General features: G+C 52.3%; 1 protein-coding gene across 2 annotated transcripts in view; it reads right to left on the bottom strand.

Moving 5' to 3' along the window:
• Nucleotides 1-14130, bottom strand: part of INTS3 (integrator complex subunit 3) — a 66241-nt gene extending 52111 nt beyond the window's left edge. The window contains exons 1-3 of one of the 2 annotated variants that reach the window (XM_065574134.1): nt 13607-14130; nt 4981-5064; nt 3272-3355 (exon numbers count right to left, since the gene is read on the bottom strand). In XM_065574134.1, the coding sequence (XP_065430206.1) occupies nt 3272-3355; nt 4981-5064; nt 13607-13714 (276 nt within the window). In that variant the 5' untranslated portion in view covers nt 13715-14130. The remainder of the gene's footprint in view (nt 1-3271; nt 3356-4980; nt 5065-13606) is intronic. The other variant, XM_065574133.1, reaches the window with a different exon arrangement.

The raw sequence follows: 14130 nt of genomic DNA, 5'->3' as shown, positions 1-14130 counted from the left end.
ATAGGCCCCCCACAGCTGACTGCGTCCGTGATGAGGGAAGGGATTCCTGAACCTGTCAGATTTGGGGGAAGGGAGCTTTGCCCCTCATGCAAGGATCTCAAAGCTCGCCCCAGCAGCGAGCCACACAGCCCCCTTCTCAGCTGGGCAAGCCATGTCCCCCCTTTACAGACAGAGACAGGAATCACAGAGGGATGCGGGGTCTTGCCAAGGTCATGCAATGAGTCAGTGGCAGAACCAGAAGTCAAACTCTGCAGTCCTGGCTCCAGTCGCCTGCTGGCGGCATAACCCGTGGGGACTAGGTGGGGGAAAGGAAGGAGGCAATGACCGACCACAGCAGAACCCCGTCCCCATCCCGCTGCCTGAGCCAATTACCCCCTAAGAACACGGATGCGCTTGTGAGAGCAAACTCGATCACAGCAGCAGAGCCAGCCAGGTGGCTAATGAGAGGGCCCTGAGCCGCAGCTGTGCCCTCCACTGCCACCTTGGAGGCAGAGAGATTCACTGCCTGTCACGGACGCAGGCTCTGCCCCTCACTGCCCTTCCCACACAGGAACAGAGCAGGCGGGAACTTCGCTGGCTCAGTGGGGCAGCCATGGGCACAGCACAGCTGAAAGGGAAGGAGGACGCTGGGGCTGCAAACACAAGGAAGAGTGACTGGAGAGCCTTCGACTGGGTACAGGCCCCCCCTTGCCCTGCCGGAGGTATTGTTTATCACAACTCACCAGAAGGGGGTTTCACTCCAATTGGAAGAGTTTAACCCTTTAAGAGACTACGCTGTCTCCATACCAGAGCCTGCGGACTGGGGTGAGCCACGGAGCTGGAGCGGGGGACGAAGTTGTGGGAGGCAGGAACCAGTTACGTGATATTGGTCCCTGTCTGGGGCCTAGTTCAGAACCAGCCTGGGAGAGATTTTTCCGAGCCCTGGCACCACAGGTGCGGCACCGAGGGGAAGAATCCGTTTGCGTCCTGGCTGCACCAGCAGCTCCGGAGTCAGGACGTGGAAGCAGCTCTGGTGACCGATGGGAGAGGCGGAACGGAGCCCAGCTCAGAGGAGGGGAAGCCTGCTGGCATCAGAAAAGGGTGTGTGGGGGGGTCTAGTGATCAGGGAGGGGAGTGGTTTGGTTTTTTAAGAAGAGTCATAGCTACAACTCCACTGAAAGAGACACCGCCCCGCTTAGCAATCCCGGCTCGGGGGTGAATGGGGACCTGTGGCCCTGGTTTCGAGAGCCCGAGCCTTAAAGCACTGGCTCAATGAAGAGAGAACTCTTAGTCCATCAGTGCCTCCCTCAGGCTTGGCCACTCAGCCCTGCTTGCACCAGACCACGGAGAGCCCTCCCCTCGAGCGTTTACTTCGATCCCTTTACATTCGGCACGTTGCCGAGCCACTGAACGGCATTCGAACCAAACACCCCTCAGCATCACCGAACTCGCAGCCGGGCCAATGCGGCAAGTGAAAGCCACAGGTGTGTGTCATGGTACTGAGAGAATGGGCAGGTCACTCACTCCACAACAGAACGCTGCCCATGACCCATTTCCGAACGTGCAGCCGTCAGGAACAGTGCCAGCGTTCCAGGACCTCCGGGCAAGGCCTGGGACACCTGCTGATCCAGCCACACCCTAGCAGCAACAATGACCTTTCCGAGCTGGAGAGACAACCCCCCCCCTCCCTTGAACATGCACATGCTCCGCTGCTCCTGTTTCTCAACGGCTCAGGGCCTCTGTGCTCCCCCAGCTCTTGTCAGTCCAGGTACCTCAGGTACCTTAGAGAGGAGCCTCCCCGCTCACTGACACGGCATCCACCGGCCACCTCACTTTGTGGAGAATCATGAGGCTCTGGAATATTTTCCAGTGCAGAAGAACAGATCACAATCTCCAAGGGGCTGCATCCGAAACCTCCCTCCCAAAGCAACCAACGCCACCAGCAATTTCAGATGTACACTAATTTTAAACCAGTTTCAAACCCATTTTCAGGCTGTACAAGCCACAAACAAGAGTGCCATGTTTAAACAAAACGCACACTGTTGACTCACGTTCTTCATTTCTATATGGCAGCCAAGGCTTCCAAAGAAGTGACAGGAGAAAAGGGGGAAATGATTGAGTGGGTTCAACAAAGAGCTGCTTTCCCTGCCAATCAAATGATTAGACAGCAAACCCATTTCATTAACACAGCTAACAGATTTCAGCTAGTCTCGCTAATCACACCTCCCCAGCACTCTTCTCTCAGTCTCTTATACACACTTGTTGCCTTTCATCTTCACTTAGACTGGGGCTCTTCAGAACAAGGGACTGTCTCTTACTGTGTGTTTGCAACATGAATAATACAGCAAAACGCTCTACTCTTGTTTTCAGTGACCTCCCGTTCCCAGCTTAAGATGACCTGGCAGGCAGGTTCCAGCAGAAAGTCAGTGTCAGTCAGCGGCTAGTGCAAAGGGCTGCGTGTAGAGAAGCCCAGGATGGGAGTTTCAAACACTACCACACGACCCGGGGTTTCTGGCAGTGTCGCTTGGCCATCTTGGGCCTTAGCTACTCCTGCTGAGAAGCCGTTCGCAATCTGCATCTGAAAGTATTTGGATGGCATTTCATTGCATTTGCAAAGCAGGGCAAATCCCTTTTCTAAATCCTTCTACCTACTACGCAGTCAGTTTCTACAGAATCATGCTCGGTTTCATTCCCAAAACGCTTCATTGGTTTGCAGCAACATTGTCTAACCTGCATCCAGGAAATTAAATAGCCGTTAACAGGTTCATTCCAAAAGATATTTAAAAATAAAATCCAGCTTGCCAACTTATTAGAGCTGGGCTGCTCTCACACAGTTTTGCTTATGAAATGAGTTTGTTTATTATCTAGATTTTAGATAATTACTTTTGTATGCAAATACATCTGGCCAGCCAGCAAACATTTCCATTCTGCAACCGCAGGGACAGGAGCTAAGGGGCCTTCCCCAGTTCCATCGGTTATTTAGGACCCCCACACACCCCTCCACCAAAAACAATTAACCCAAGATCTGCCAAAGATACTGCCACCAAGACGCCGTTCCTTGGTACGACAGCATTCGCTGCTGCTGCAATACAAAGGCCAACGTTTGTGCCGTGTGAACACACTGAAAGTAGAACAGCGGGAGCTGAGTCATCTCCTCCATACGATCAGCTGAGGACTCCAGCCCAGGGAGCCCTCAGTGCCTGCAGGCGCCTCTGGAAAGCCTTGTCTGGCAAGCAGAGAGCCCAGTGAAACAAGCCATCCCAAGGCAGGAGCTGGGCATGCCATGCCTTACCTTCTGTGCCTGAGCCGGCTCTGTGAGGACCAGGGTGAAGAGGCCAAGACAGATCTCCTCATGCTGAGGGGCTCCTTTGCACACCTGCGAGAGGAAAGGGGAAGCAACACGGGTGAGCAACACGAGGCCTCGCTCAGGTGGGGTGTTGACGACGCGAGAGGCTCTTCTCAGTTCTAGGACAGGGACGCTCCAGTCCAGCCCCCAGCGAATTCAGCAGCAGGAAGTTACAGAGCTTCCCCATCGTTCATATCTGCAAAGTCCTCCGAGTCCTGTGCCTCCTACACACCCACCCACCTGTGCACGCACACACATTTTGTGGTTAAAATATGTAGTCTAAGCAATGCTTCAATGCTCTTCCTAAGTGAGAGACCCCATGGCGGTGGGAGTGGTCTGAAGGTTTTACTGGCAGGACTTCTGGACGCCCACATTACTCACAAGCAGCGAGGCCACACCTGAGTGATGCAGGTTACCCCACAGGATCACCCTGAAGGCCTCCAGGGCACCCTGTGCCGTGAGGCACCCTCCCACACCTGGGGCTTCACAGGGTTGTGAGAGACACACTTCACTGGCCATTCAGCCATACGGGAAAGGCTCCCACTAGACCAGTGGGCTTTGGCAGGCCCCATGTTTGCATCCCTCCTCCTGCTAAGCCAGGCTCCCCTAGCGCCATGACTCCAGCTAGCCAAAGATACAAGGGAGGAGAAAACTGCAGCCAATACATTTTAGAACCTCTACAAATTACTTGGGCTTTCTCTACACAGTAACATCATCGGGGAGCAGGCGAGGATTTGGGGACTTTTCAGGACTAGAAGCAAGTGCAGTGGGAAGATTGTACCACTGGGAATGGGGATTCCAAGGAGCTCAAGCAGAGACAAACTGTGTATGCAGAGGGAGCGTACAAAGAAGTGCATGATAACTGCAATCCCAGGCATGTCACCACCACCACGAGCACGTGTGTATTCACAAACATGCACACGCCCCCCTCTCGTGGCAGATCAGTACCAACAGTCCAGCACTCGTGAGCAATCGGGCAGGGTGGGTTATGATGGGGGAGGAAAAAGCCAGCCAGGTTTCAGCAAGGAAACCCAGCGTAGCACTGCTGCCAGAGGATTTTACTAGACATGGAGTAAGCGTCTTTCTTTAAAAAAAAAAAAAACAACTCTGGAAAACTTCTGGTCGGTGTTCAGATTGGTGAAGATGGCACAGCGTCCGTGCCACTGCTCCTAGCAGGGTTACAGATTGGCTTGCTGACAGCCCCCATGGTTGCTGTCTCGTGGAGGTGCCTCTGGGTGAATTATTTCTTCTTGTCAGGATTAACTTCTGGGACCCAGAAACCCTTTGGCAAAGGGTCCCCGGTTCTTTGCAAACAACTCTCACCTCAGACCTGACAAACTCCCTACACCAAACACGTCTTGCAGAATCCTCATCCGTAAAGAGTAACACGTAAGGTATCTACAGAAAGCTTGTACCTTGCCAAGACAGAATCACTGCGAGATGTATGTGTGGATAAGATTTAAGGAATCATGTATTTATACTGAAAGTCTGCTTTATGGACTTGGAGTAAAACTTAGTTACGAGGGGTTATGCTGCATGAATGGGTTATCACCAAACTGGGAGGAGTAGCCACCCCTCGCTGGTCAGCGCACAAGCCCTCGCCTACCCCTGGCTTACCCCAGAACAGATAATGGAAAACCATGTCCGGCACTTACGTGAGCATTTAGGGCATCGTTAGCTTCCCTCTCCGACACCCCATTGGTCAGCGACGTCACAATGCCCATGCACCTCTCTAGTCTCTGAAATAGACAAAACAAATCAATACACCAGCTAGCAGGAACAGGTATCCCAGAGCCCCGGCTTCCTTGGCCACTCGTGGTGCCTAGTGCAAGTAACAAAACACAGGGGCCAAGAGTCCCAGGAGTGATTTTGGGAGCCTAATCTGAGACGCCTTTAAGGGGCCCAACTTTCCAAACACACTGGTTTCCTGCCTCTGAAAACAAGGCCACTCGGACGTATCTCAAGTTGGGCACCAAAATCATTAGTCCGCTTTGAAAACCTGGGTCCTCCCACTTCCTGCTGCCATGGAAAGGGTGATGAGAGAGGCGATGGGAGACTATTGCCATCCATGCTCATGACACCACATATACACCAGTGATGGGGGCCACGCAAAGCCGCAGCGTAAAACCAGCATGATAATCATTCTTCCCCTGCGCCAGGGCCCCAGAACCAGCGGCTGACTGGAGAAGCTACTGCCTCATAGCTGCGCGTATATTCCTAGTCTGTGTTGGAAATACTCCACTGCCATTCCAGAGCCAGCTAGTGCGAATACTGGCATCCTGTGGATTTGGGGCCAAACACAACGCATGGGCCAAGGTGACAGGGACGTCAGCCCCCGTTCTGAGAGCAGAGCTCTAGTTTCACAGGTTCAATTCTCTCTGAAGCTACAATTCACGGACAGTGGCAGAGACTATTCTGGGCACGTACTGTAGGGCTGTGCCCCTTACTGAACAGCAAGTGGAGTTCCCTTGAAGACCCACTGCAGACATACAAGACGCTTTCATTTTATGTGACTTTAGCGCTCGGGCCAGGTGCTGGAGGCCAAGGCCTTCCGTTTTAATTACTAGCTTCGTAAGTAGCTTCAGGTGCGAAGAAACCGCAGGAGCAGATGTTTTCATGCGGATGTCCCAGCTAATGCAATGACAGCGAGAAGGACACAAAGGCAGAATGCACAGCACATGGCAAAACTGCTCATTTGCCACTGCAACACCCTGATGGGAACTTTGGAGCAGAGTCTGACTACGACAGCATAGCAGACGCGCGCACTCCCAGGGTGCTGTCAGCTGCTCATGTCCTCTCCATGCACAACAAGCTCTGCTAGCGGCACAGCTGTCTTCTACGACAACAGCCGAGGACTGGCTTCTCACGGGTGGTGCATCAGCTACTACAACGGGGCCCTGTCCCTGGATTGGGGCCTGTAGACATGACTGAAATACAAATAAATACATACGCACCACCACTGCCAACGGCTCACAACACTGAATGACACTCAGGACTTTTGTTCCAGTGGGCCGTACGCTGCTCCAAGCACTGCGGTTACGTCTCTTCTTTGTGTTACAGCAGCACGAGCCTCAGCCAAGAGCAGGGGGGCCCCGCGCTGGGCCCAGTGAAGACAATCAGAGACAGTCCCTCAGGAGAAGTGTTTACACTCTCAATAGACAAGACAGGGGGAGGGGGCACAGGGCACAGAAGAGAGCACCACTGTCACCATTTTGAAGTTGGGGAACGGAGATGTTAAGTGATTTGCCCAAGGTCACCTTGGGAGTTTGTGGCAAAGACAGGAATGGAATTTGGCTCTTCCGAGCCCAATGCCAGTGCCTCACACCCACAGCACCATCCTTCTCTGAAGCCGTCCCCAGCCTGCCAAGCCCCACTCACCTGCCTACCCATGAAAAGGAGCAGACTGCTTGGGGTGAGCAAGTAAAACATTTGTTTGTTCCATGGTAAACAGAGGGCAGGAACATTTGGCACTTGGCTGGTACGTGCGTCATGACAGTTTCTGCACGTCTGGTGCAGAAGCTCTGGCTAATCACCAAGACAGGCTCTTGGATGGCACTCACGCTGGTATTGGAGTGAGAGGCGATGTGAAAAGGCCTTACAGATCTACTGTGGCTCAAGGGAGAACATCAACTTAAAGTATGATGATTCCGCTGGAACTTCTGTGACTTGCTGAAAATCACGACAAGTGATTTCACTTCACTTTGTGCATTCGACAGCGTTGGGTGCACAGCCACTTCACTTTTCCTCTGTAGTCAGCCAGTCAGTCAGCCAGTTCCTTTGCTGCTGTGGGTCTTGTATACAGCAACACGGGAGAGGAAAGCATTTTAAAATAGAGCAAAATGTGACTGTAAAACTGCACGAACTAGCCAGGGAAGTGGGAGCAGGATAGTACATGAAACTATTTTCCTAGTGCTCAAATAATGCTTAACAACAGAACGGAGCCAGCACTGGGGAAAGGGACAAACATCTGACCAAGGCAGCATCTAGTGAACTCAGAACACTGGCTTGTAAGTGCCTTCAGTTTCTCAAGCCGTGTGCAAGACTCTGCCATGGGAAAGGAACAGGACAGCCAGCAAGGTGCTAGGAACATCGGAAAAGCAGAGACTTTGGGGTGAACAAGGCTCAGTAAGTCTGGTAAATGGCACCTAAGCAGAGCCAATGAACCCTGCCTTGGCAACAGAGAGGCCTGTTTCTTCTGGGGGTAGCTCTTTAGAGAGATGACGAGATTGTCCTGAGGACATTGGGGGTGTTCTCAAGTGGAGGCTTTCTACGGGGGCTTGTCCATGGGAGGTGCAGGATTCATTCTGCACAAAGCCAGGCTAAGCGCTCCCAATTGTCGCACAAGGCCCCAGAGCAGGGGTCTGAGGGGGAGGATGTTTGTCAGTGGACCATCACTCTGACTGAGGGGACAGATGGGTCCCATTCTGGAGCCACTCAGGGTGTACCTACACTGCCCACTGAGCCCAAGCCCCCCTTCTGGCTACTCACCCGAAAGCACTCAGGACCTGCCAGGGGGTGGGTCAGAACCCGAGTCCTTAGATTCATAGATTCATAGATTATAGGACTGGAAGGGACCTCGAGAGGTCATCGAGTCCAGTCCCCTGCCCGCATGGCAGGACCAAATACTGTCTAGACCATCCCTGATAGACATTTATCTAACCTACTCTTAAATATCTCCAGAGACGGAGATTCCACAACCTCCCTAGGCAATTTGTTCCAGTGTTTAACCACCCTGACAGTTAGGAACTTTTTCCTAATGTCCAACCTAGACCTCCCTTGCTGCAGTTTAAGCCCATTGTTTCTGGTTCTATCCTTAGAGGCTAAGGTGAACAAGTTCTCTCCCTCCTCCTTGGACCTGAGTCCTGTTGTGACTCAGGTCCAAGCCCTGTCATTTTGCAGTGTGGATGCAGGCCACGCCCCAAGCTGAGTCAGAAGAGCTGCTTAGTGCAGTATGGATGTGTTAGCACAGCTGTGACACATGGCTCCAGCCCTGTAAACCCAAATTCATAATGCAGTGCGGAAACTCAAGCAGGGGCTTGGAAACACCAAGTCCACAAGCCTGGGTCACAGCCCCAGGCCTAGCGTGTAGTGTAGACACACCCACAGAATCACTACGTGCACTGGGCTGGAGGGGGGATGAGGGAAGGAGAGAGCACGCTGGCTCTGCAGCACCCCAGACAGCTGCCACCGATCAGAACCAAACCCGATTCCCTTCCCTCCCGAACAAGGCACTGCACTGGAATGGCCTAATAAGACCTACTTGCCGTTGCTAAGTTATAACAGTGCAAGAGGGAGAAGTCTAGGCATGAGCGGCAAGAGCTTTCACTCGACCTCGAGAAATCCACAGGGGTTATTTTAATTGGATTTTTGCAAGTTAACCCTCCCATAGCACCAACCGACTGACGTCTCTGGGTGGGTTGGCCGTGAACGTCCGGAGGCCGGCGTGCTGTCATTTCAAGCCAGCGTTTCCAGCTAGCACTGGGTAAGAACTGTAGGTGGTGCCTCACCTCCCAGTGCACGTGCAGGGCCTCTCACGGACTTCACCTGAGGGGCTCCAGGCATGTGCCACGAGGACAACAGACCCTTCCGAGCGCACGTCTGCAGTAACCAGGCAGACATTAGAGGGGAAGAGCTGGTGCTGGGTTATGCCCCATCCACACTACAAGAACCACCATGGTCAACCATCCTTTATTCTTGCCTACGTACACAGAACCACACACGTTATGACCACCCTTCGGAAACCATGTCCTACCTACGCTAGGATACGGTTAATGCGTTTCTTTCCTGTTCACACAGAAAAGGAGCAGCCACGTTTTAGCTACAACCATGTTCACAACATGGCTATTTTTGTAGTGCAGGTCGGGCCTGATTAGCGGGTCGGTGACTGAGAATTAGGAAGAGTCTGAGCAGTGGAACTGTGGAGTTAGAGAAGGAGACAGGTCTCCAATGGCCCCAGCAGGGCAGCTCCACAGACAACGGGAAAAGCTGTAGCAGACAACGCTCAGACATTACCACCAGCACCCCCCCCCCCATCACCTAAATCCGCTCCAAGCAGGGTTGTGTGACATTGTGACTAAAAACCTTAAGCCCACCTGAGGACTGTATATGCTACAGCTTCTGCCGCTGCTATGGCGCAGGGGGGGCAAACCAGGTTCCCACTGTTGCCAGTGTAGCTACAGCCCGAATATAAAAATGACCCTGCAGGGTCCCCCCTAGCCTGTAGTGGAGAGGCGGCTTCACTGCAGTTAAGGTTCTTGTCTCTCCAGCCCAGCGTTTTGCTGTGTAAGCTGTAGATTAAGCCCTGGCATAAACAGGTGCATTGCCTTCCAGGGGAGATGTGCCCCTTGTCCCAATCATTCAAACTACCAGTGCCACAAACTCAAGGCAGGATCTGAAGCCCCAGCTGGAATGTTTCTGGCTCTGCCAGCACCACTGACAAGAGACCTGCAACTGGAACACAGCCACCTACTCCACCTGTGAGAAGTGAGACAAAAGGACCCGGTCTCACTCTCCCGCAGAGCGGACGGGGTAATGACTTGTTTGTGCCAGGGAAAGCTGGCAGATGCGACTCCAGGAGCTGATATGCAGGATCTGAAGGGGTTATTTCTACACAATCACTTCTGGATTAGCACCACTTTAAAATACAAATCTGCCAGGCTGACTATGGCACTAGCTAGTGACAGCCCCCCCCGGCCCCCCCGCCCGCTAACATGAATGAGGAGGAAGCGATTGGCAAAGGGGAACATCTCCATTTCACAGTCTGCCTTCTAGGGTGATGCAAATGAACACGCATGGATCAACAAGTGCAGAAGGGTAACCTGCTTTTCAGTAAGGCTTTTTTCAGGGCTGATCTACAGAACTATCAGAGAGGACCAAAAGAATTTGAAAGCCCAGATCTCAAGTAGACTCATTTCCATTATTTGCAAAGGCAGAACAAGATCCAGTGAGCACAAACTGAAGTCAGAAAAATTCACACTGCAAGTAGGACAATGTTAACAGTGCAGGTTCCCAAAGGAGCGTGTAAGCTCATCATCACTCAGTCTTTAAATGGAGACTGACTGACTTTCTAACGGTACGCTCCAGTTCAACCCAAAGTCACTGGGCTTGACAATGTCACTTATACAGTAGGAAGAATAATTCCCTCCAGTGCAGGATTCACCGACTGAAATTCCGTGGTCTCTGCTACGCAAGAGATCAGGCCATATGAACACAGTGGACCCTTCTGGCTTTAAAATCCATGAATATTTTTGAGGACTAGCACTGCTGTCCAGACACTAAAACAACAAATACATATAGCAGCTAATTCTAAAGGATCAATCTTAAAGAAAATGGCAACAGATATGGTTACACCTTAGGGATCAATCCGCACATAAAAAGCGACAGAGGGTCCTGTGGCACCTTATAGACTAACAGACGCATTGGAGCATAAGCTTTCGTGGGTGAATGCCCACTTCGGCAGACACATCCTTATGCTTCAATGCGTCTGTTAGTCTATAAGGTGCCACAGGACTCCCTGTCGCTTTTTACAGATCCAGACTAACCCGGCTACCCCTCTAATCCTCACATAGTTATTCTCTACCCTGCTGGGTCACCGGGGACGTGACTATACACATTGGAGGAACTGCGAAATCAGTATTAGAACAGTAATTTCTTTAGCTATAGAAAAAAAATGCACATACACAAGTGTGCGTGCGCGTATATACGCACCCCTCCCCCACCACACACACCCAGTTTCAGTATCTCCATAGCAGAGAAAGGGTCTGGGTATTTCTCTCGCAGCAGGAGCTGCCGTTTTGCAGATACCTCCCTAGACCACGTGTTAGAAGAGAGTTAAGACAGAGAGTGCAACCACCTGTCACAATAAATAGGAGACACACAAACTTGAAGAGTGGCTAAATGGTTAGTCTAAACGAAAGATGTTACCCCGACCTTAAAGCAACTTTACAAGCATGCAGCCCAGCGATGAGCTCGGTTTCCTTTATCAGAACTCACCGCAGGCTGGCAAGAGGTCAGCTCTCTCTCTGAGTTTTAGTTGACGATACCATATGTAATATGTTTTGGAGGAACATTGTCACTTTAAACACCAATCCTCGGCTTAACCTATTGCTGTCATAATCCGCATCTCACATTGTTATAAGGAGAAGATTAGAAAAGACACTTCTCTTGAGTTTGCCACTATGTTCACTTGGGGCATTTGACAGTTCCCCCCCTATAGTCAGTTTCCCCATTTGTGGGAGTCTTGCACGCCTCTGCATGGAAGAGGATTTTTTTAAAACATGCAAATGTGACAGTAAAACCACTAAAACTGGCTGGGGGACTCAGGAGCAGGTGTAATAGCTGACATTATTTTTAACTCATTTCTTACAAACTGACTAGATTTCAGGTTGGTGACCCTTTAACTGCTTTAGTGATTTAAAGTACATGCACAAAGGAGAGATTCCTAACAGTGAAAGCAGGGGACCATTTGTCAGGACTTCTGGATTCTCTTCCTAGTTCTGGTCCTTACCCAACTTTATGACCTTGAACAAGTCACTTCATCTGTCCGTGTCTCAATTTCCCCAGCTGTAAAAGAGCAATACCTACCTCACTGGATAGGCAAGGTTTGAGAGTTGTACTGCCCTGAGATCCACGGAGAAGAGGCACTACAGAACACTAAATAATAGTGCTACACGGATTCCAGACAAGCCCCGGAGAGAGTACTTGGCGAGGTTTCAAGGAGAATTTGAGTTTTCAGCTCTGACAGGCACACAAAGTGGCATTTCTCTGAGGACTGGGATGTTTTATTCAGACCTGGACTAGTACCAAAAATACACAGGGACAATTGAGAGTTTTTCCAATGGTATGGGAGTTTCCAGGCCCAGCAAGTTGATATATATCAGACCTTGAGACCAAGTAATTCCAAATACCTTTGGGTCTTTCTTTTCTACTTAATTTCCAATAGGATTTTAGCGGGCACTGTTTCAACAGTCCCGAATACATTTGCTTCTGGCTCATGGTAAATAAAAGCTGGCTCTGCAAGTCCAGTAGTTCATGAGACATTAGCCGCTCAAATCAAGTCACAACTAAAGTGATAGTACTTCACCCTACAATAGCTTCTTTCAGAGGATCTCAAAATGCTTTATGAACGTTAACACCCATGTGAGACAGGTACAATAATAGTTATCTACATTACCGATGAGTAAACTGAGGTACAGGAGATTACTTGCCCAAGGTCAGGCAGAAAGTCTGAAAGAAGAGCCAGGAATAAAACCCAGAACCTGTTCAGCTGTTCTAACCTCTATACTCCAATGCCTCAGCACCAGGAACAGATCCCAAAAGACTTGACTCCCAATCCTTCTCTAACTACCTATCCATAGTGGAGAAAAAAGCAAGACAATAAGCAGAATGACATGATTTCAAGGTCTCATATTCTGGGTCCTGCCAGGGCTCCAAAATGCTTTGGCAGTCAGTAGAAATGCGTTCCAGAATGACACCGTTTTCCTGTTATCAGAAAGAAAAGATGAGGAATCCTATCAATGCTGAAATCCGAAGCAAACTTTGTGATCCTGTTCCACACTTGCACCTCCAAAATGCCCATGAAGCAGCAGGGCCTGCCGCCAATGAAGGTGGAGAAACCGAAGACGAAGCGAAGAACCACTTGCCCATTGGGAACATTAGCAGGCCAACATGCTGCCGCTTGCCCTCCAGTGTAATGGAAACAAAATCAAGGGAGCTTTACGAAAATACACACTGGCTTCCGATTGCACCTTACTATGAGCTGCCTCTCTCTTCAAGGAAAAGCTGAGGCAGGTGGAAGTACATTGGGGAGTGAGAACCACCCTGTCCTAGCGCAGTGTGTCCCCATGTCAGCTTCTTGCCCCAGCCTCCGTCCCACCCCTCACAGCCCCCCATGCAGCATGCCCCCTGGCCAGGTCCTTGCCCCAGCCTCCATCCCACCCCTCACAGCCCCCCATGCAGCATGCCCCCTGGCCAGGTCCTTGCCCCAGCCTCCTTCCCACCCCTTACAGCCCCCCCTCCAGCATCCCCCCTGGCCAGCTCCTTGCCCCCAGCCTCAGTCCCACCCCTTACAGCCCCCCATGCAGCATGCCCCCTGGCCAGGTCCTTGCCCCAGCCTCCTTCCCACCCCTTACAGCCCCCCCTCCAGCATCCCCCCTGGCCAGCTCCTTGCCCCCAGCCTCCTTCCCACCCCTTACAGCCCCCTCTCCAGCACACCCCCTGGCCAGTTCCTTGCCCCCAGCCTCAGTCCCACCCCTTACAGCCCCCCCCCCCACGTGCACCTACCTCCTCTAACTCATCCTTGGCATCCAGGATGGTGGAGAGCAGCAACTTCCCTCCTCCTCCTCCTCCTCCTCCTGCTGCTGCTGCTGCTCCCCCCTTCCCCTTCTCCATGGCGGGGCAGGGGCTCCCCCCTGTCACTCACACCCCGGGGCCACACAGCTCTTCCCCAAGGGGGGCGAGGCCTCCACGGGGGCTGCCCCGTCTCCCCCCCAGGGGGATGGGATGGGGGGGGCTCCTCTCTCCCCCCCGAGACTCCTCCCAGCACCTGCCTGGCACCTGCAGGGAGGGCTGCGGGGGGGGGGGGCTGGTGGGCGGGGGGGGCGGGTCCCCGCTCTCTCTCCGGGGGGGGCTCAGCTCCTGCTGGGGGGGGCGGGGTCGGTGTGGGGGGGGCTCTCTCTCCCCGAGAGGGGGGGGCTGTCTCCTCTGAGGGGACCAAGGGGGGGGCTCTGTACCCGGGGGGAGGGGGGAGCAGGCGCCTCCACACCCCCCACCCAGCAGCACAGACCGGAAGTCACTGGGAGCGACAG

This window comes from Chrysemys picta, chromosome 20 (genome assembly GCF_011386835.1).
Source record: "Chrysemys picta bellii isolate R12L10 chromosome 20, ASM1138683v2, whole genome shotgun sequence".
Taxonomy (NCBI): domain Eukaryota; kingdom Metazoa; phylum Chordata; order Testudines; family Emydidae; genus Chrysemys; species Chrysemys picta.
Note: the sequence above shows the minus strand (reverse complement) of the source record. Positions and strands in the feature narration are given on the sequence as shown.